Source organism: Sciurus vulgaris (assembly GCF_902686455.1).
Source record: "Sciurus vulgaris genome assembly, chromosome: 4".
Lineage (NCBI taxonomy): Eukaryota > Metazoa > Chordata > Mammalia > Rodentia > Sciuridae > Sciurus > Sciurus vulgaris.
In genome coordinates this window covers 103238486-103258938 of record NC_136464.1, presented here as the reverse complement: position 1 = coordinate 103258938, position 20453 = coordinate 103238486, and the positions used below count along the sequence as shown (strand labels likewise).

Here is a 20453-nt window from a genome sequence, read left to right as displayed (position 1 = left end):
TCATGACAAACTCACCTCTTCAGCTAATGTTCTATTGGCTAGAACTTGGGGACATGGCCACATATGGCCCAAGTCAGATGACTACTGAACTGATTGTCGTAGCCATACAATACATGCATAAAATGCTTCCAACAGTGCCTGAGATGTTGTAAGAACTAGATAAGTTTCAGCTACTGTTACTCTGTTTACAGTACCATGCACAACTCTCCATCTACTAAGACCAGCTGTGCCCTGAAAGCTACTTGCCCTTGCCATCTTCACCAATATACTCCAGGCACCGTAGGATGTAACAGGCGGGGGCCAGACTCCTGAGCTTCTGAAAAGAATGGACGTATCAGAAAAGATGGGATTAAAAAGAGTCCACAATCTGAATTGACCCCTCAGAGAACAACAAACTGGCTATGACAAAGGGGCTATGAACAGAGTGTCCCTTGAACTTGGCCTTCCATGGCAGCTTGGTTCCTCAGTTCATACTCAATACCTGCAGAATCAAAACTTGCTCATTCTTATGAAGTTCAATTACATTTGCAGTCTAAGGCAGCAGTTTCAACTGTTTCTTTCATATGGATGACTATGTTATCATTAATTTTAGTTGGATCTACTACTTACTAGTACATAATAGATATACATATTGTTAGAATGTGTTGTGCATTCAGTCCCCTGCATTTCCTTCATCGGTCCTTTTAGATAAGGCCTGTCTGCAAATATGAGAAAATCTGCACTTTCCTGCAGGTTCTGATTTTATTTCACAGATGTCAATTTTTTTTTTTTTTTTTTTTTTTTTTTTTTTATGGTACTGGGGATTGAACCCAGGGGTGCTTAACAACTGAGCCACATCCCTAGCCCTTTTTATATTTTTATTTTGAGACAGGGTCTCAGTAAGTTACGTAGGGCCTCGCTAGTTGCTGAGACTGACTTTGAACTTGTGATCTTCCTGCCTCAACCCCACGAGCCCCTAGGAGATGTCAAATGCTTGATGCCAGACTTGTCAATGACACTCTCAACCAGAGAACTGATATATGTATTTGGCCTGCCCAGGCCCCAAACCTCCCCACAGACCCACCTATGTTACATCTCAGACCATCATTCAAGCTCTCAAGGTTAGGTTAAATCAGAATTAAACAGAAAAGCTCATCCTATGGTTAGAGGGAGAGAAAGTAGCAGGCTACCTTTCTAAGGAGGTCTCAAATATGCTTTCCCATAGAACATCATATCCAGCTGCAAATCACCCCTACTCTCAAAAGTCAGAATTTACAGTTTATGGCTGAAGTTCTCAAGTAGTTGACCAACAGATTTTAATAAGAAATTAAACTCATTTATTATGTTCAGGACACTCTGAGGAGGGTGCAGCAACCTGGGGGTGAGCATTGCCTTCCTGGACTCTAGGAAGTGGTAGATGTGTTTCCAGCTTCTTCTTTCTTTCTTTCTTTTTTTACTTTTTTTTTTTTTTTTTTTTTTTTTTTTTTTAAGGCACTAGGGATTGAACCCAGGGATACTTAACCACTGAGCCACATACCCAGCCCTTTTTATTTTTTATTTTGAGACAGGGTCTCACTAACTTGCTGAGGCTGGCCTTGAACTTGTGATCCTCCTGCCTCCACCTCCAAAGCTGCTGGGATTACAGGTGTGTGCCACAGCACTTGGCTTTCTGGTTTCTTTCATCTTTTGTTGTTGTTTTAAATAAGTAGCAAGAAGGTTCAATGACATGTCCTTCTCAACTGTGAAGTGACCCCAGTGCTTTGGAGTCAGGGCCCATTATTACCAACCAGGGGTACCCTTGTCATTGTTATAGTTTGGGGGGTAAAGGAAATGCATTCGTGGTATTCTAAATTCCAACTTAGAAAAGAATGTAAAATGGAGGCACTACTGTGAAAGTATTAGGGACTTAGACTGGTCCACAAAAGCACCTTTGACCAAATCTAAGGTAAAATGATAGCTCTGAAAGGCCTTGAGGGGCTCATCTTGAGGTAATCCCAATGGAACATCACAGAGGCCAAAAGCCCGTGTATAGAGGAGGAATTGGGCGTATTCTGCTGTGGCTCCAGAGAGCAGAGCGAGGGTAGAAGCTGAGGGTGATGGAATCTTCCTTAATAAAGGTAGAACTTTCTATTAGAATAAAGACAGAGATGTGGCAGAGCAACTTAAAGGACAGGCTTGGCCAGCACTACTCTGAAGGTGCCAGCCTCAAGGCTCTGACTATGTCATGCCCTGAGTTGGGGATGGGTCCCATTCTTCCATGATTGGGACATTTTCTATTCTTCAGTGAGTAATACTAGTGAGAAGAGAGCAAATATATAGCAGGTTTAGTTTGCTTATATTTTTATACTAGCTTTGCAAAATTGAAGTCTTTGAGTGTAAAGGAATAAATAACACTAATTGCTGAAAACAAAAGAGTAAAATTTTAATAGTCAGTGGGCAAAAGATTTTTCACCCCCACTGCTTTTTGGAGATATGGAGAAAATAGCTTGTCACCTAATCCCACATTTTGGCCAGAAGGTACATAAAAAGCTAAAATTCTATGAGAATATTATTACAAATTATCTACTTTAATCATTATTGCAAGTGGGTTAGTTTAGCTCAGTCTTCTTGACCTCCCAGGGGACATTAGCAATTGCTGGAGATGATTTTGATTGTCATGATTATGTGTGAGGGTGCTATGGCATCTAGTGGGTAGCAGCCAGGAGTGCTGCTAAACACCCCACAAGGTCAGGATGGTTCCCAAATAAAGATTTATGTTGTCTAAAATGTCGATAGCAACAGGGTTGAGAACCTGGTAGGCCTCAGATAGGGAAGTTACATAGCCACCTTGCTTTTGTTTTTGGCAAACCGCTAAACATTATTTTTAAATTATTTATCAGGCAAAGCTGATCTTCTGATTTGTGTCCCTTAAAAAAAAAAAAAAAAAAAGCAAACAAAAACCAAAACACAACAACAAAGAAAAGTTTTTGATCTTTGAACACATGTAAATCACAGATTATTTTAGTTTAGTTTTGCAGTGTGGCTTAATCAGATTCAAGTAAGATTCAGCTTTCTTGTGATGAATCCCATTTAATTGGGTTTGACATTAACACGACCAACACCAGGCATTGGGTTTTAAACTTACTATTATTTCTAACCTATATTTAGACCATTAATTATACTGATTACTTGAAATGAATCATGCCCAGAGAAGAAGCCAATGAGAGTGGTCAACTTTGGCAGGTGGCCCTGAAAGGCCAGTTTACAACTCAGAACAGATGCAGTGTTAAGGCCAACTGAGGTTTTCTCTTTCGTATAAAAATCTGGTGTCACATATTTCCATCTTTCTCTGATTAGCATTTTTATATTCACAATCAACCCTGTTTTGTGACCTAGGCCATTTAGATTCTTCATGCCAAAAATGACTGGACAAAAATGACAATGGGGATAAAAGGCAGAAAATAGAGGAGGTAGTGTTAATGAGTATATTAATTTGCAACTGAGATGAAAAGATGTCTTTGAAAAGTGTGGAGATGGTGAGAAGTGTGTAGAAATTCAAGTAAATCACCTTTCCCAAAAGCAAAAAGCTAAAGTGCTCACCTCCTGGGAGAGGAGACCTGGGGAAGGTGAGGCTGCCTTGAAGTGGATGAAGGAAGAGGAGGCCCAGCATTCTGAGCTGGTTGGAGCCCTTATGGTATGTGCTTTGTCCATATCTGAACTGCCTTTTTAAAGGACTCGAAGTGTGTGGACAGCACGAAGATAACCAAACTGGACGATATGGTACCTGTGAGGCGTGTAGAAATCAGGTTGTTCATTCTGGAAAGACCCTACTCATATTCTGAGAAAACGAAGTGCTGACAGTGTGCTATGTATTAGTTTCCTCTTGGTGCTATAACAAATTACCACAGGATCAATGCCCTGCGGTGACACAAAAATCATTATCATATGACTCTGTCAGTCAGAAGTCCAAAACAGGTTTCTCTGGACCTAATTGAAGGAACGAGTCAGATTGCCTTCCCTCTGGAGGCTCTGGGGAGACTCGGTTTCCTTGCCTTTTTTGCCTTCTAGTGGTCGCCTCCATTGGCTCATGGCCCCACCTCCATCTTCAACGCCTGAAGTCACATCACTCTGCCCTCTACTTCCTCCATCACCCCTGCCTCTCTGACTTCTGCCTCCCTCTTGGCTTGATAAGGACCTTACCATTATCTGGGGCCCACCCAGATCATCTCCTAAGTAGGGCCTTTCATTCCTGTTCATTTGTAGAGAAGCACAGCTCAGGCCTAGTTGTTTCCTGTGTCCCACTCCTCTTAAGAACACCGAATAATGGAATAGCACATATTTATTCTGGATATTCAGTCATTCTGGTAAGGATCAGCAATGATCCCGGCGTGGGGTGGAGTGGGGAGCAAACCTGGGCTCTTAAAACTGATTTTGACCCCTACTAAACAACCATTAGTGTAAACTAAAAATTTTGTGAGCCAAAATGGTGTTCAGTTATGTTTTATCTTTGATTTTCTTTGTCTATTTGAGGTACCATGGACATACATAATGGCCCATATTTAAAGTGTATGCCTTGATAAATTTTGACATATGTGTACAACAGTGAAATGACCACCAAATCAAAATAATGATCACTACTAAAAGTGGAACACTCATGCCCTTTCACAACCCAGTCCTTCCCCTGGGCAAACACTGATCTGTTTCCTGTCACTGTGGACTAGTTGGCATTTTCTAGAATGGCATCATGCAGCATAAGAGCATATAGCATGCAGCATGAACTCTTTTTTTGTGTGCATGTGACTTCTTTTGCTTAACATAATTACTTTGAGATTCTTCTATGTTGTTCTGCATATCACTAAATCCTGTCTTTGTATTGTTCAGTCATATTTTGTTGTTTATCCAGACCCCTGTGAGGGGCATTTGTGTTGCGTACAGTTTTGGACTATTATAAGTTTAAGCATTCTTGTCTAGCTCTTTGTGCGGACACACACTTTCTCTTCTCCTGGGGTAATTACCTATATACAGAACAACTAGGTCATGTGGCAGTTGTGTTCAATTTGTTGAGTCTGCCAAAGTGTTTTTCAATGTCTTCTATCATTTCAATTTCCCAACAGCAGTGAACAAGGGTCCCAGCGACCCTATATTCTCAACCACACTCGGTATCATCAGTCTTTAAAATTCTAGCCATTCTGAAGGTATGTAGTGGTATCTTGGAGTAGCTTTGATATGCTTTAAATATGACATGTCTCCCAAAAGCTCTCGTGGGAGACAGTGCAAGAATTTTCAGAGGTGAAATGATTACATTATGAGCAGTATGAGAGGGTGGCCATGTAAGTGGATTAATCCACTTATATGGATTAGCTGGGCAGTAACTATTAGCAGGTAGTATGTGACTGGAGGAGGTAGGTCACTGGGGTGTGCCTTGGGGTGTATATTTTATCCATGGTGAGGGGCGCTCTCTCTCCCTCTGCTTCCTCCTTGCCATGTCCTAGACTGCTTTCCTCCTCCACACCCTTCTGCCATGATGTTCTGCCTTACTTTGAACCCAGAGCTGTGGAGTTGGCCAGCCACAGACCAAACCTCTGAAACTGTGAGCCAAAGTAAACTTTCCCTCCTCTACATTGTTCTTGTCAGATCTTTTGTTCATAGCAACCAAAAATAGCTGACTAAAACAGACTTTAATTTGCATTTCTATAATGACTAATGCTGTTGATCTTTTTTCATGTTCTTACTTTATCATATGTGTATCTTCTTTCATGAAATGTTTATCCAAATCTTTTGTCCATTTTTATCAGGTTGTTTTCATATTATTGTAATGGAGAGTTTTTTCAAAGCATATTCTAGACAAAAGTCCTTTATCAGATATGTGATTTATAAATGTTTTCTCTCAACCTGTGGCTTATCTTTTCATTTTCTTAACAGTGTCTTTCAAAGAACAGAAATTTTAACTTTTGATTAAATCCAATGTTTTCTTTTGTAGATTTATGATTTTTACTATTGTATTTATGAAATCTTTGTCTAACCCACAATTGTGATTTTTTTTCCTAGGTGTTTGTCCAGAAGTTTTATATATATAGGCTTAACTTTGGGGTATATGATTCCGTTTGAGTTAGTTTTTATATATGGTGTGAGATATGGATTGTGGCTCTTTTTTTTTGCATATGAATGTCCATCTGTTCCAACACCATTTGTTGAAAAAAAAAATACTACACTTTCTGCTCAATTTCCACTTTTGTTGAAATTTGGTTGACCATGTATTTATGAGTTTATTTCTAGACTGTACTCTGTTCAATGATCACTTTTCCATCTTTTCACATATACCAGACTGTCTTGGTAACTGAGCTTTGTATGTCTCAAAATCAGGTATTCCCAATTTTTTTTTCAAGGTTGTTTTGGCTATTTTAGGTACTTTGTATTTTCTTGTATTTTGGAAACAGATTCTAATTTTATACCAAAAAAAAAAAAAAAAAGAGAGAGAGAGAGAGAGAGAGAGAGAGAAAAGGCCTATAGGATTTGGATTGTGTAGACTAAATACATAAATCAACTTGGGGAGATTTGACATACAGTATTGATAATGTTGAATCTCACTGTTTATCAAACACAGTACGGTGTATCTCTCATTTTATTTCGTCTCAGCTGCATGTGGTAGGATTAAGTGTACAGACTTGTCCTCCCAGGACTCCCAACCCTCTTTCAAGTCAGGGAGATTTCTGGGCTCAGACAGACCGGATTCTTTCCTTTGGGCTACAGCCAGAAACTCTCTCCTGACAATTACTGGGGCAAGAAAAGGGCTCACCTTATTTGTCCCTGTCTCTCTGGGATCACTGTTAAGTGTTGCCTGCTGTCTAATGTTTGAAAACTGTTGTTACATTTTTTAGTTGTTTAGGCGAGAGAGTAAATCTGGTTCCTATTACTCCACTTTTTTCCACTGCCCCCCCCACTTCTGCTTTTTATAGCAGACTTTCCTCTACTTAGATATCTACACAAAGCAAATTAGAAGCAACTCTTCCATTGTTAATATTTCTAACCCAAATACCTGACTTGTAACAATACTAAATGGTCAATTTGCCAAGTTTGAAAGATAAGGCAGTGTAGTAGAATATATTCAACATTGAGTCAGTCTATATGCATAAAGAATGATATTTATCCTAATTAGTAAACATCAAAACACAAACTAAAACCACCAAAAGATGACTTTCCACACCCCTTAAATTGGCAGATTATTTAAGTCGGATAATACTAATGTGAAGAAGATGTAGTACAATCAAACATTCATTCACTGCTGGTGAGTTGAAAATTGGTATGGTCACAATGAAGAACTTGGCATTACCACTCAATCCAGATTATTTAAGTTTATTAACTTAGCTGGAAGTGTTCAGATCATGCGGACAGAGCCCTTATGAATGGATTAATGTCATTATTTTGGGAGTGAGTTAGTTCCCATGAGAGCAGACAGTTGTGAAACAAGTCCACCCCATCACTGAACCCACCAAAGGTGACAGTGGGACCAGGAGTGGACAGGTGGCCTGTGAACAAGGTGATGAGAGGGAGTGACCTTGGTGGGGGTGGGTGGTGTTCAGCAAAGTGCAGTGCAGGTGCATGCTGGAGGCATGAGCTTCAAACAAGCTTTTAACAGTTTTCTTCCTCTGCCACACAAGGTCATTGTATTGTAAGAGGTCTGTAATGTCTTTTATTTATCTGTCCATCCACTTAACAGTTCATCACATGCCTGTGATTAAAGAGGTTTAAAAAAATAGATGGTGGTGCAATATTAAATGATAAGTGCATGCCAAATTCCATGCTAGGCTTGCAGACACAGGTGTAGATGAAGAATATTTTTCTCAGGGTATTCAGAATTGTGAACATGACTTCAGTGTTACCAAATGAATTCCAAAAGGAGCTAAATGTCACAGTAGAGCTGTACTCTGTAGAGAGCAGAGAGAGGAACATACTTTTGAGGAGAGAGCCGGGGAGCCGGTGATAAGATTTGTGAAAAAGCATTCTGGACTTGGGAAAACACAAGATGGGCCTAAGTGGTTGGAGGACTGGCCAGATGGGGGTATTGGCATTGCTGTTTGGGATCCTTCAGTCCCTTTCCGTTAGGCTGACAAGACTACAAGAATAAGAAGCAGCAAAAATGCTTTACCAATTTGCTAGTTCCCCAGAGTCTGCCTGAAGGAAGTCTGCCAGAGCCTCCCCTAGCTCTACGAGGGAGGGAGGGAAGAGTATCTAGCACACCTGGACCCAACCCTCTCACGGGTGCACTATTGGTACTCTCTGAAGGTAACAAATCTCCAACTTGATGCTGCTCTCAGGTCCCAATCAGCATTACATACAGTATTGCTATCAAATGAATCATCCCCATTTGGAATGGGGCTCTGTATCAGTCAGTATTGTGTCAGTCTTATGAAATATCTGACAAGCTACTGAGAAAGAAAGGGAAGATCATTTAGTTCATATTTTGGAGGTTCAAGTCTAGACAGTTTAGTGCAGGTTCAGTGGCCAGGGCTGCTTTACCTCATGGTGCAAATAGCAAAGGCGGAACTGAGAGCAGCGAGGAGAGGAGGGAACAGGCTTGCTCCTTTTATGACCCTTTCAAGAGACCTTTGTGGGTCCCAGGAGAATTATCTTCCAAGAGCACATCCCCACCTATCTGAGAACCTCCCACCAGGCCTCCCAGTAGAACCACCCTGGGGATGGAGCCTTCAATCACAATGGGCCCTTGAGGGACACCCGAATCATATTCAAGCCACAGCAGGCCCCTGGGAACCTTTGGCTCTGACGTGCCCAGGAGTACAGCTAAATATTTTTCTTTTTCTGAATGTGGGAGTGAATGGAGAAAATTGCTGCCATTTCTTCTTCTATTGATTCTCCTGATGAACTCAGGCCAAGGGTGTGTGGGAAGGTTTCTTTCCCTGAGGGCTTTAGTTCAGCCTTAAAAACTTGGACATTTGCATAGCTACTTGAAATGCCATTTGTCTGGGTGTTTGAGGTTCTGTTTATAGCATTTCCCTCACACTGGTCTATGAACACAGGTGTGTGTGTGTGTGTGTGTGTGTGTGTGTGTGTGTGTGTGTGTGTTTGCACCTATGTATCCTGTGTATTCATAGATGTACACATATAAATAGAGAGGAGACTACCTATATCAAATAACTCAAGCAAAGTGTTGAATTAAGCAATCTTGATATTTCAGTATCAGAAACCCCCAAATAGCTTCTCTGACACCAGAAACAATTACATTACTGAGCCTTAAGATAACCAAGTTTACAAGAGACGATAGTAAATCAGACTTTTAAAAAGACTGACAGTTCAAATACACAAGAAAAGACAGTACTATGTATATCTTCATTAGGAATCTGAATTAAGTAGGCTTCTGTGCAACATGTCAAGTAAAGTATAATTTTTCTTGGGAAGCAGGAAGGGGCTTTGATGATAACAACCAGCATTAGAGAAAACCTAGGATTAAAAAAAAATCACAGAACAAAGATTAGAATCTTCCTTGTATAATCAGTATTTTACGTGCTCTGTTGGTAGTTAACTAATAGAGCTCTAAATTGCATATAATGCATTCCAAGCAATTGTTGAGGCAGAATATTAATTATGAGTAATATGACTGTACAAGGTCAGCCCATTTTTTGCTAATGCAAAATATTTTCAAAATTCTTATTTTTACATTATGCATTAGCCATGGTTCATTACAGGTGGAACTAATATGAGAATATGAAATCTTAAATGCTCCAAAATCCAAAACTTTGTCAATTTCATAAATGGATGACAAAATGCCAACCACCTATAGACTAAGAACCCCTTCCCACCATCAGCTTTGCAGCAGAAATTGTAAAGTTCAACTCTTTTTTTTTTTATTTTATTGTAAACAAATGGGATACATGTTGCCTCTCTGTTTGTACATGGCGCAAAGGCATACCATTTGTGTAATCATAAATCCACATACAATAATGTTGTTTGATTCATTCTGTTATTTTTTCCCCTTCCCCCCACCCCTCCCATCCCTCTTTACTCTCTATACAATACTTTCTTCCTCCATACTTGCCCCCCTCCCTAACCCTAACTCTAACCCTAACACTAACCCTGCCCTCCCCCCCATTATGTGTCATCCTCCACTTATTAGCGATATCATTCGTCCCTTGTCTTTTTGAGATTGGCTTATCTCACTTAGCATGATATTCTCCAATTTCATCCATTTGCCTGCAAATGCCATAATTTTGTCATTCTTTATGGCTGAGTAATATTCCATTGTGTATATATACCACAGTTTCTTTATCCACTCGTCAATTGAAGGGTTGGTTCCATAGTCTGGCTATTGTGAATTGAGCAGCTATGAACATTGATGTGGCTGTATCTCTGTAGTATGCTGATTTTAGATCCTTTGGGTATAGGCCAAGGAGTGGGATAGCTGGGTCAAATGGAGGGTCCATTCCAAGTTTTCTAAGGAATCTCCACACTGCTTTCCAGAGTGGCTGCACTAATTTGCAGCCCCACCAGCAATGTATGAGTGTACCTTTCTCCCCACATCCTCGCCAACACCTGTTGCTTGTATTTTTGATAATCGCCATTCTAATTGGGGTGAGATGGAATCTTAGGGTGGTTTTGATTTGCATTTCTCTTATTACTAGAGATGTTGAACATTTTTTCATATGTTTATTGATTGCTTGTACATCTTCTTCTGTGAAGTGTCTGTTCATTTCCTTAGCCCATTTGTCGATTGGATTATTTGTATTCTTGGTGTAGAGTTTTTTGAGTTCTTTATAGATTCTGGAGATTAGTGCTCTATCTGAAGTATGATTGGCAAAGATATTCTCCCACTCTGTAGGCTCTTTCTTCACATTACTGATAGTTTCCTTTGCTGAGAGAAAGCTTTTTAGTTTGAATCTATCCCAGTTATTGATTCTTGCTTTTATTTCTTGTGCTATGGGAGTCCTGTTGAGGAAGTCTGGTCCTAGGCCGACATGTTGAAGATTGGGACCTACTTTTTCTTCTATAATCTGCAGAGTCTCTGATCTGATTCCAAGGTCCTTAATCCATTTTGAGTTGAGTTTTGTGCAGGGTGAGAGATATGGGAAGTTCAACTCTTGATGTTGACTTTTCTATTATTATTAAATAAATCAAACAGATTAATTGACATACATTTGAAAATACATCTACATTCCATTTTATATAACTACTTTTATTACATTTTTAATCTTTGCCAACTTGCTTTGAATTTTAAAAGCTTAGTTTCTCAAAGTGAGCAATTCTTTGAGAGTTCTTAATTTGAAAGAACTCTGCTTTCTCTGACTTGCTAGGAATTAATGATTGCTGGAAAATAACATCAGCATTGAATTACAAATAAACCCTGTTCTTTGGCAGCCAGTACCTAATGCTCACATTTCAAAATTATTTAAATTCTTATACTGTTTCCTGTGAATGGAAGGATGGATGGGTGGGTGGATGGATAGATGGATGGATGGATGGGTGGATGGATGGATGGATGGATGGATGGATGGATGGATGGATGGATGAAACTAAGTTCTTAAAAGATATGCGTATGTTTAGAGGCAAGAATCAGAGATCTTTGATGGGCAGGTGCCTAGTGACGTGACTTAGATCATGAAAGTAGCTCAAGAAGAGTGTTCAGTTGGTGCCTGGCAGGGTAGCTCCAGGCCAGAGTTCATATTTAAGTACAGGGATAGAGTGTATGCATATAGAAAATGAAAGTAATGATTTCAATGATGCTTTGGAGAATCTAGAGTATGGAAAAAGGTACAGTCATACAGCTTCCCTGTATGGTGAAGGAATGAATTTATGTCCTTTCACCACTCTTGGTGTGGGGACAGGGGTGTGGGAGAGGAACAGCAAAGATTTTAGTCCTTGCAACTCCCCTTAAGATAATCAGTGTGATGAAGAACAGCTGATAAATATCTTGCAAAGGAGTCTGAGATCACACAAAACATAGAGGGCCATTTCCCAAGAACACACATTCTTTTAGATTTGCCAACAAATCTTAAAAGTTGAATCTGGGGCCCAGAAAGAAGCAGTCTAAGCATTTTTGCCAATGGAGGAGTGGATTCTTGTTCTTGCACACAGCGGCATAACTGACATTTTTTTCCCTCCTTTATAAAGACTTCCAACTCCTTGACCTTTAGAGCTGACCTTCTAAAAGACAGTACACTGGTTCTTGCATAATTATCACCTATTCAGCTACACAATTACCCCCTTTGGACTCATACTTCTGGATAGAAGACATTACCCTGAGAAGCAGAGGATCCAGATAGCTGAGCTAGAAGTGGCCATAGGTGCCTGTGACATTCCTTCAGTTTTCAGTGTGAACTGCAGAGAAAAGACAGTATTTTGTGAGTAAACATCCATAATTCTATTATTGGGTGAGAAATCAATAATTGACGTATTAAAGTCTGTCTGGGAGGATATAAAGGGTGAGTTATCAGCATTCATTAGTAGTAATTACCTTGTATTAAAAAGTTTTCCAAGTCAGGTATGGGAGATCTGTAGCAGAAGATGGCTTGAGACCATCTTTAAAAAAAAGAAGAAAGAAAGCAGAAGAAGTTTTCCTATTCCTGGGATATATAAGTGTTTTTATTCTGAGCCTTTATGGGGATAACTAATTCATTAACAACTAGATAAATATATAGGGCTGCCATAGCACCTTGAGCATTTTGGAACATTGTGCTTCCTTACTGCCTTAGATTTCAAATGTGACAGGAAAAAAAAAATCTATAAACAATATGAATGAGCAACGGTTTCAGGCAATTACCTGACAAACATATCCCACTCATGCTTCCATCAAATGTACTGTGACATAGGAAGGAACACAAAGAAGGCCAAGATGAGCTCAGCAAACTGAAGGGGACTTAGGGAAAGCAACACAGAGCAGAAGGACCAGGCAGAAGCCAGGTTAGGTGGTCCTTGTAATAATGAGAGCTATGATTTGTGGAGCACTAATTGGGAGGAACTAAGCTGATCACTGAATATCTACTATTGCATTTAATCATCACAGTAATCTATGGAATATGTACAGTTAGGATCCCATTGAACAGCTGAGTAATTGAGTCACAGTGAGGCTGATACCTCATCACATGGCTTGCAAGTGGGGAATTCAGGAGAGCAACCAGACACAGAACCCTATCTCCTACCATTGTATTCCTCCTTGCCAGGTCAGATGAGGGGAGTTATTGTAGGATTTTATTCTAAGAGCCAAAGTGTTGTGAAGGAAGGAATGCTCTTGCTTTGTGATCATCACAAAACCAGCATGAAAAGATGATATCAAGGCACTGGCTGCCCTCCCTGCTTCCAGATCAAAATTGGCCTTTTTTTTTTTTAACACAAATGGGATACATCCTGTGTCTCTGTTTGTACATGAGTAAAGGCACACCATTTGTGTAGTCATACTTTTACAAAGGATTTTTTTTTTTTTTTTTTTTTTGGTACCAGGGATTGAACCCAGTGGGGGGGGGCTTTACCACTGAGCCACATCCCCAGCTCTTTTTTATATTTTATTTAGAGACAGGGTCTCACTGAGTTACTTAGGGCCTTGCTAAATTGCTGATGCTGGCTTTGAACTTGTGATCCTCCTGCCTCAGCCTCCTGAGCTGCTGAGGTTACAGGTGTGTGCTATAGTGCCAGTATGAAGTTGACCTTTCTTCTGAGATGGAGTTTGCAGGCTGATCTTGTGTAGTCTTCCCCATTCTGCCCCCCACCCCCCACTGAGGGATCTTCCCGTCCAGCCCTTAGCTGTCCCTCTTGTGTTGTCCTTCTTCCTGTTGATGCCTTACCCTAACCAACTTGTCAAGGCTTTTGAGAGCCGATGCCTGGTTGCCTAGTGGCCCTGAGCACAGAGGGGAGTACCCTGTTGTAGAGTTCAGTGACTCTATCCAGGATCTGTCTGGGAAGAAGGGAAGGAGGCACTGGGTTCCCTGTTCACTGCCTGGCCAGTCTGTTTTTCGGGGTGATGCTTGTCTGTATGGGGGGACAGGTTTTATGTGTGGCGATCTTGTCCGTAGCCAGTAGCTGGGGCACTGGGGGTGACCAACTTCTGGGCTTAAGATCCTGCTGGAGTAGTGCCAAGCTATGTGATCTTCACAGGGAGGGAGTTCTTTAACTTTAAATTTAGGAAGAAGGGGCTGGGGATCCAGCTCAGTGGTAGGGCACTTGCTAACATACTCAAGATCTTGGGTTCAATTCCCCGCACTGCCCCCGCCCCATTTTTTTATTTTAAGATGGGATAGTACTACTTACCTCTTGTACGTGTTATGAGCATTAAATTAAATACTATATGTGCTTGGTACATGGTAAGTCTTGCTAGCATTTTATAGAATCATTATTCACGTGCATGTGACACTTCAGATAGGGCAAAATGACTTCCTATTTCGAGCCTTGAAGAATAAGCGGAAAGTTCTTAGGCTGTAGCTGCAGTGAAAAGGCTCCCCTGAAGGACTGGGCTGCAGAATATGGGGGTGATTTTGCAGAAGCAGAAAGGAGTGCTCCCTTTCCTTACTAATCATAAGGGTCACGTGGTATTGTTCCGTGTGCCTGTGTGTGTCCAGATTCCCCCTTTTTATAAGGACACAAGTCATATGATTAGCCCCACCATGACCTCACATTACCTAATTACCCTGTTTCCAAACAAGGTCACATCCTACATTTTGGGAGTTTAGGACTTTAATGTCTGATTTTGCGGGGGGACACGATTTAATCCATAACAGGTGGGCGATGGACAGACTATAAATAGGCCTCATAGGTGTTAATGTGGGAGCTGCTCCCAAGTAGTTCTGAACCAGAATTTGCATTTTAGCCAGATACCTAGATGACTCCAAATAAATGAAGTGAGAGAAACATTTGTCTCCAGAACTTTCTGGGAAGGATTGTGGTAGCATGAATCAAGATTCCAAGGGTGGTTATAATTCTTGATTTTCGTAAAATAGCAGCATATCCTACGAAATCATTTAATATATGAATACAAACAATGAATACAAAAATGTTTATTCCAGGTTATTCTGCTTGGTTATAAAATACTGCTATGCATAAGAATTACTTTCTACCATTTTTAGTGGAAAATTGTTCTAATTCAGGTGAAATATGACTTATAGATGTTCTTGAGTGAAATGATCTCTGAGTCCTAAACTGGCTTATAAACAAATTTCTGGAACAATACTTTTTGGTAAATGAATCATTGAACTAAAGAATTAATTAAGGAAAAATTATAATTATGTTTAGTGCAATAATGGTGCAATGATTATATAAGAAAGTATCTCTTCTTTGGAAAGGATATAAAATTATTTAGAGGTTAAATGGCATGATGACTCAGACTGGCGTTTATAGTTGGAAATGTTCACAATCCAGAGTTCAAAAATGCAATCACAAAAGTATTTAAAAATTTATTCTCTCAGGTGTTCTCATGACTGACATATCTCCTTGTCAGTTATTTTGGTCAAAGAATATTTTAGTAACCTATTTAGTTGTTTCTTAGTTTATAATAAAATTGTGTTTATCTTCCCTGAATGTTTATTATTGCTATCTAATGACTTTCTTTAACAGAAAGACAAGGTAGGTTAACAGGCAAGGTGAGAGGAGATCCTTGATGCAATGGTCAAGGTCATAATTCATACATGTTATTTTGGCTTCATGTCATTTCCCTTTCAGGTTAACGTTTCCATGGGATTACTGCACATCTGGCACAGGTTTCATTTTTGGCACTTTGGATTTTTATGGTAAAAGCCATGTTTTCTTAGCAGAACAAGGCCTGTCATTCCTAGATGGGACCTCTCTAAGTCTTGGCAAGCTTGCCAAGACAGGCCCTGGATGCAGAAAAAAAAAAAAAAAAAAAAAAAAAGGAAAAGATAAATTGGCTAGAGAGGCAGGAGCATTGCAAGTTTAGGGTCAGCCTCTGCATGATCCTGCCTCAAGATAAAAAGTGAAAAGAACTGGGGATGTACCTGACTAATTTTTTTTTCAAAAATATTCGGAGTATGTAAGTTAAAGCCCTATCAACTTATGTTTCACTGAGAAATACTAGTTGGATTGTACATCTTAAGAAAATCCTTGCTTCAAAGTACACATCAATATAAATAAAATTCAGAGATAACCCTGCCTTTGAGTTTCATTTCTCTTCCTGAAATCTCTATTAGAAGGTGACTTATCAAAAGCACAGATAGAGGCAGGTGTGGTGGTGCATGCCTGTGATCCCAGCAATTTGGGAGGCTGAGGTGGGAGGATCACAAATTCAAGGCCAGTTTCAGTAACTTACAAGGTCCTAAGCAACTCAGCAAGACCCTGTCTCAAAAATAAAAATAAAAATAAAAAAGGCTCGAGATGTGGAGATGTGGCTTGGTGGTTAAACACCCCTGGGTTAATTCCCATATCATGTCAGGTCTTAAGGATCGATCCTAAACTCCTGAGCAGTTCATCTAACTGTCTCCTCTTGGCTTCATTTCTTACCACTTCCTTCCTGTCTCCTCTGGTCATCGTGAATTACTGACTAGCTACCTCCCAAAAGAGCATCCTCAGAAACAGGCACACAAAACACTTCCCACACCTGCACAGGTCTCCTCAAGCCCACCTCAGGCTGACCCAACCCTCCTTGGCTAGCAAATGGCTATTGATCCTGACAACCCTCCCAGATGCCAGCTTTTCCTGGAAGGCTCTCCCAGTACCTCTCCCTGAACTGTCAATCACATTTTATAAACTTCCCTGGCCCCCATCATGACAAAACCTAAATAATTAAAATGAAGTTGATGATTTTTAGAGATAATTTAAAATATAATGATGTTTTCTTTTTTTTTTTTTAACATATATTTAGTTGTGGATGAACCTTTATATTTTTATTTATTTATCTTTATGTGGTGTTGAGGATCGAACCCAGTGCCTCACACATGCTAGGCAAGCGCACTACCACTGAGCCACACCCCAGACTCAATGTTTTCTTTATTGAATTTTGTTCTCCTTCACTCTCCACCTCTGAAGACACGCTCACTATCCCGTTCATTCATTGCCAGTACCCCTCAGCTCCACAGGGATTTGGAGGGTGCATGATGTGTGTTGCAGGAGAAGGTATGGTGTGACCACAGTGACAAGAATCTTGATTCTGAAGTCACATAAATAAAAGGACAGGAACTCCATTCCCAGTCTCTTTGTTCCTTGGCAGGATTCAGGGTGCTTCGTGCATCTTCCTCAGATGCTCCTACAGTCTTTCTGTCCTTGGCCTTGCATTTCTGATTTATTCTTCTCTGTGTCTGGGTGGTTCCTCCTGGTTAGGTGGGTTGCATCCAAGTTGACAATGGAGCTAGTTTTTGCCACACTGGCAGCTCTCCATTCCTTCTGGGACCTTGCTCTGGTTGCCCTGAGAGGCAGTTGCTGCTCTCTCTGTTTCCCAGCATTGACAGTTTTTATGAAGAACCAAAAAAATGAAGTCTTCTCATTTCTGATTTCACCTTGGTTATTGCACCAATTTCATTTAACTGGCTTCTAATTTTTCTTGGGTTCTTGTTAGAAGAATTTGGGATATCTATCCTTCAGCAGCTGCCTGGGACAAAAATACAAACTGCACCCAGGAAGTTGGACTTAAATTTGCCCTTTTGTGTCTATAATCAAGCAAGGTCTTTGGGTTGACCTTAAGCACCACTGATCCTATTCCTGAGCAGGCTCAATTTCCCGCAGCCCCATGAATAGCCTATGAGGCTGAGGGTACCCTCCGTCTTCTGCCTTCCTCCTTGCTTCCAAGTTCATAGGTGTTGTGTATCTATATTCTGTCTTTCAGAAGTTTTTATTGTGTTCTTGCTAAGGTTTGAATGTCCCATGGAATTCATGTGCTGGAAACTGGATCCCCAAGTCATGTTAATTGTATTTAGAGGTAGGACTTTTGGGAACTAATTTGATCATGTGGACTTTGCTCTCACAAATGGCTTGATCCATTTGCGAATTCATGGATTAATGGGTTATTGACAAACTGGGTTAGTTGTTGCAAGAGTGCATCTGTGATAAAAGCCAGTGTGATATTTTTCATGAGCCCTCTCACCAGCTGATGCCTTATGCCACCTCAGGTCTCTGTATTGCATCTCCACTAGCAAAATATTCCTTGCCAGATTCGGATCTGACCTTGGACTACCCAGCCTCCAGAACTGTGAGTTAAACATATCTCTATGCTTTATCAATTACCCAATCTGTGGTATTCAGTTATAGCAGTAGAACATGACTAAGACAGTCTTTATTTAAAGAGAAGCGCCTAGAGGACCCCAGGATTTATAGTATGCCCCTGGTTCAGCAATGGGTAGGCAGTTATGCCCCTATCCAAGTCTGAATTCCCAGCATGGTAACACGGCCGTGATCAATTCCAGAGGTGCAGAGAAGTCAGGTCTGGCTAATGAATGTTGCTCTTTCTTAAGCCCATGACTCACATTCAATAAATATGTGCTAGGTTGGTGAATCAAAGAATGAATGGTGGATGCCCATCTGGAGGGTATAATGAATGCACCATAGCAAAGAAGTGGCAGTCAGAGTCAAGTGAAGGCATGCTACCGGAAGGTGATAGATGACAGTGGTGTGCCACAGTGGAGTTAGGCAGTAGGAAGAAACTATGAAAAAATACCCTTCCCAGGTGGAGGCCATATGTGCACTGGAAAGAGAGTTGACTAAATATCTTTAAAGGAATGAGAATTTCTGAGAAATTGTCCAATTTTATCCACAGAGAACAAATCCTCAAAATAACAACATAGATTTACATATGTGAACAATGTGCCAGTTACTCTTCTAAACCCTATGCATATCTGTCTTAGTCTGTTTTCTGTTGCTATAGCAAAATGTCTAAGATCAGGTAATTTATAAAGAATAGAAGCTTATTTGGCTCACAGTTCTGGAAACTGAGAAGTCCAACAGCATGGTGCTGGCCTCTACTCATCATCTGGTGAGCATCATAAAAGGCAGAGGGCATCACTCCCAAGACAGAGCAATAGTGCTAGCGCAGGTCTCTCTTTCTCTTTGTATAAAGCCACTAATGCCATCATGGGGTCCCCCACCTCATCTAATTCCAATCACTTCCAAAAGACCCCACCTCCAAATACCATCAACATGAATTTGGGGCTAAGTTTCCAACACATGAACTTCTGGGAGACAAATTCACAGCACAGCAATACATTAACTCATTTAATTTTCACAATTTTCTGTTGTTATTCCCTCCAGAAAAATTGAATCACTTGCCCTGGCTCACACAGCAAGTATTGGTGGGCTGGGATTTGAATCTATGTAGTCTGTTCTTAACCAGAGTTCAGTGGTCTTGAAACCCTAAGCTTATAGTTACGAAATACAATGCCTGAATTCTGGGGCTGATGTAATTCAAATATAACAGGCATAGATTTTCCCCTATAAAAATCTGCTATTAAGGCCATGTGAGATGTGTGTGTGTGTATGTGTGCATGCATGTGTGTGTAAGATATACACACAGATGTTTGTATATATTTTTGTATGTGTATGTTTTTTCTTTACATATTTTTTAGGTCGGAGTTCTAGCTAATATTCTGATTTAACTTGAAATAACCCATTTTTACATCTCTGTGCACTAATAGTGCATCTTTTTCTTACTTTACAGGATCTGTCTTCCCGAGTGGCCAGTGACCCAAACCTGGTAAGAACAACTTCGCTTCCTTCCTCTTTTCCCTCTTCCTTCTCTCTTGGGTGAATCCTGCCTACATTATGAGTCTGACAGATCTTCGCTTTTTTCAACTTTCAAAACACCTCTGTCAGATGTCCTTTGGCAACATCTTCCCTTTTGAAGTGAGGTCTTTTGTCATGGTAATCTGAGGCCACACATGAATCTTATTGCTCTATAGTATGACCACTAAATGTTCTGCTATTTAGCCCAACCAATTTGTAGGCAAATTAGTGATTTTATTTTGGGGAAAAAATACAAATTAGTCATGTCACAGTGGTGGAAAACCAGACCTAAGAGCCTTACATTTAAATATATTTTTCAGTGGTAAAACCCAGGAGTGTTTGGGGGTTTTGTTTTTTACTGGATCAATATAACCTTAGGGTTTAACATATTTTAATATACAAGAACATAAATATGACATGCTGTCAGCTCTGTCTGCTGGTTCTGCATCCACAGATTCAACCAACTGAGGATCAAAAAAAATTTTTTTTAATTGTGTACTAAAGAGGTACAGGCTTTTTTCCCTCCTTGGCCTTTTTTCTTAAACAGCACAGTATAGCACTTATTTCCATAGAATTTGCTTTGTGTCTGGTATTATAAGTCTACTGGAAGATGTGTAAGTTTTATGCAAACTACACAATTTTATATAAGGAACTTGAGCATCAGAGGACTTTGGTACCCAGGGGGTCCTGCAACCAATCGCCCAGAGATACCGAGGTGACTGTGTTTGCATCCTGTTATGGGTTAAATTATATTACCAGCCACTTTGCAGTTGTAAGTTAAAGTGTCTTTTCTGATGGTCAGAGAGAAGTGTTGTAAAAAATCATATTTTCCATCTCAG

The 20453-nt window shown here is 40.2% G+C and overlaps 1 protein-coding gene across 1 annotated transcript in view; it reads left to right on the top strand.

The window, feature by feature from the left end:
* The window catches only part of SPATA13 (spermatogenesis associated 13), a 354900-nt gene that overhangs the window by 20551 nt on the left and 313896 nt on the right, over positions 1 to 20453 (top strand). Inside the window, exon 2 of the mRNA XM_079138816.1 lies at positions 19550 to 19585. Coding sequence (XP_078994942.1) covers positions 19550 to 19585 — 36 coding nt within the window. The remainder of the gene's footprint in view (positions 1 to 19549; positions 19586 to 20453) is intronic.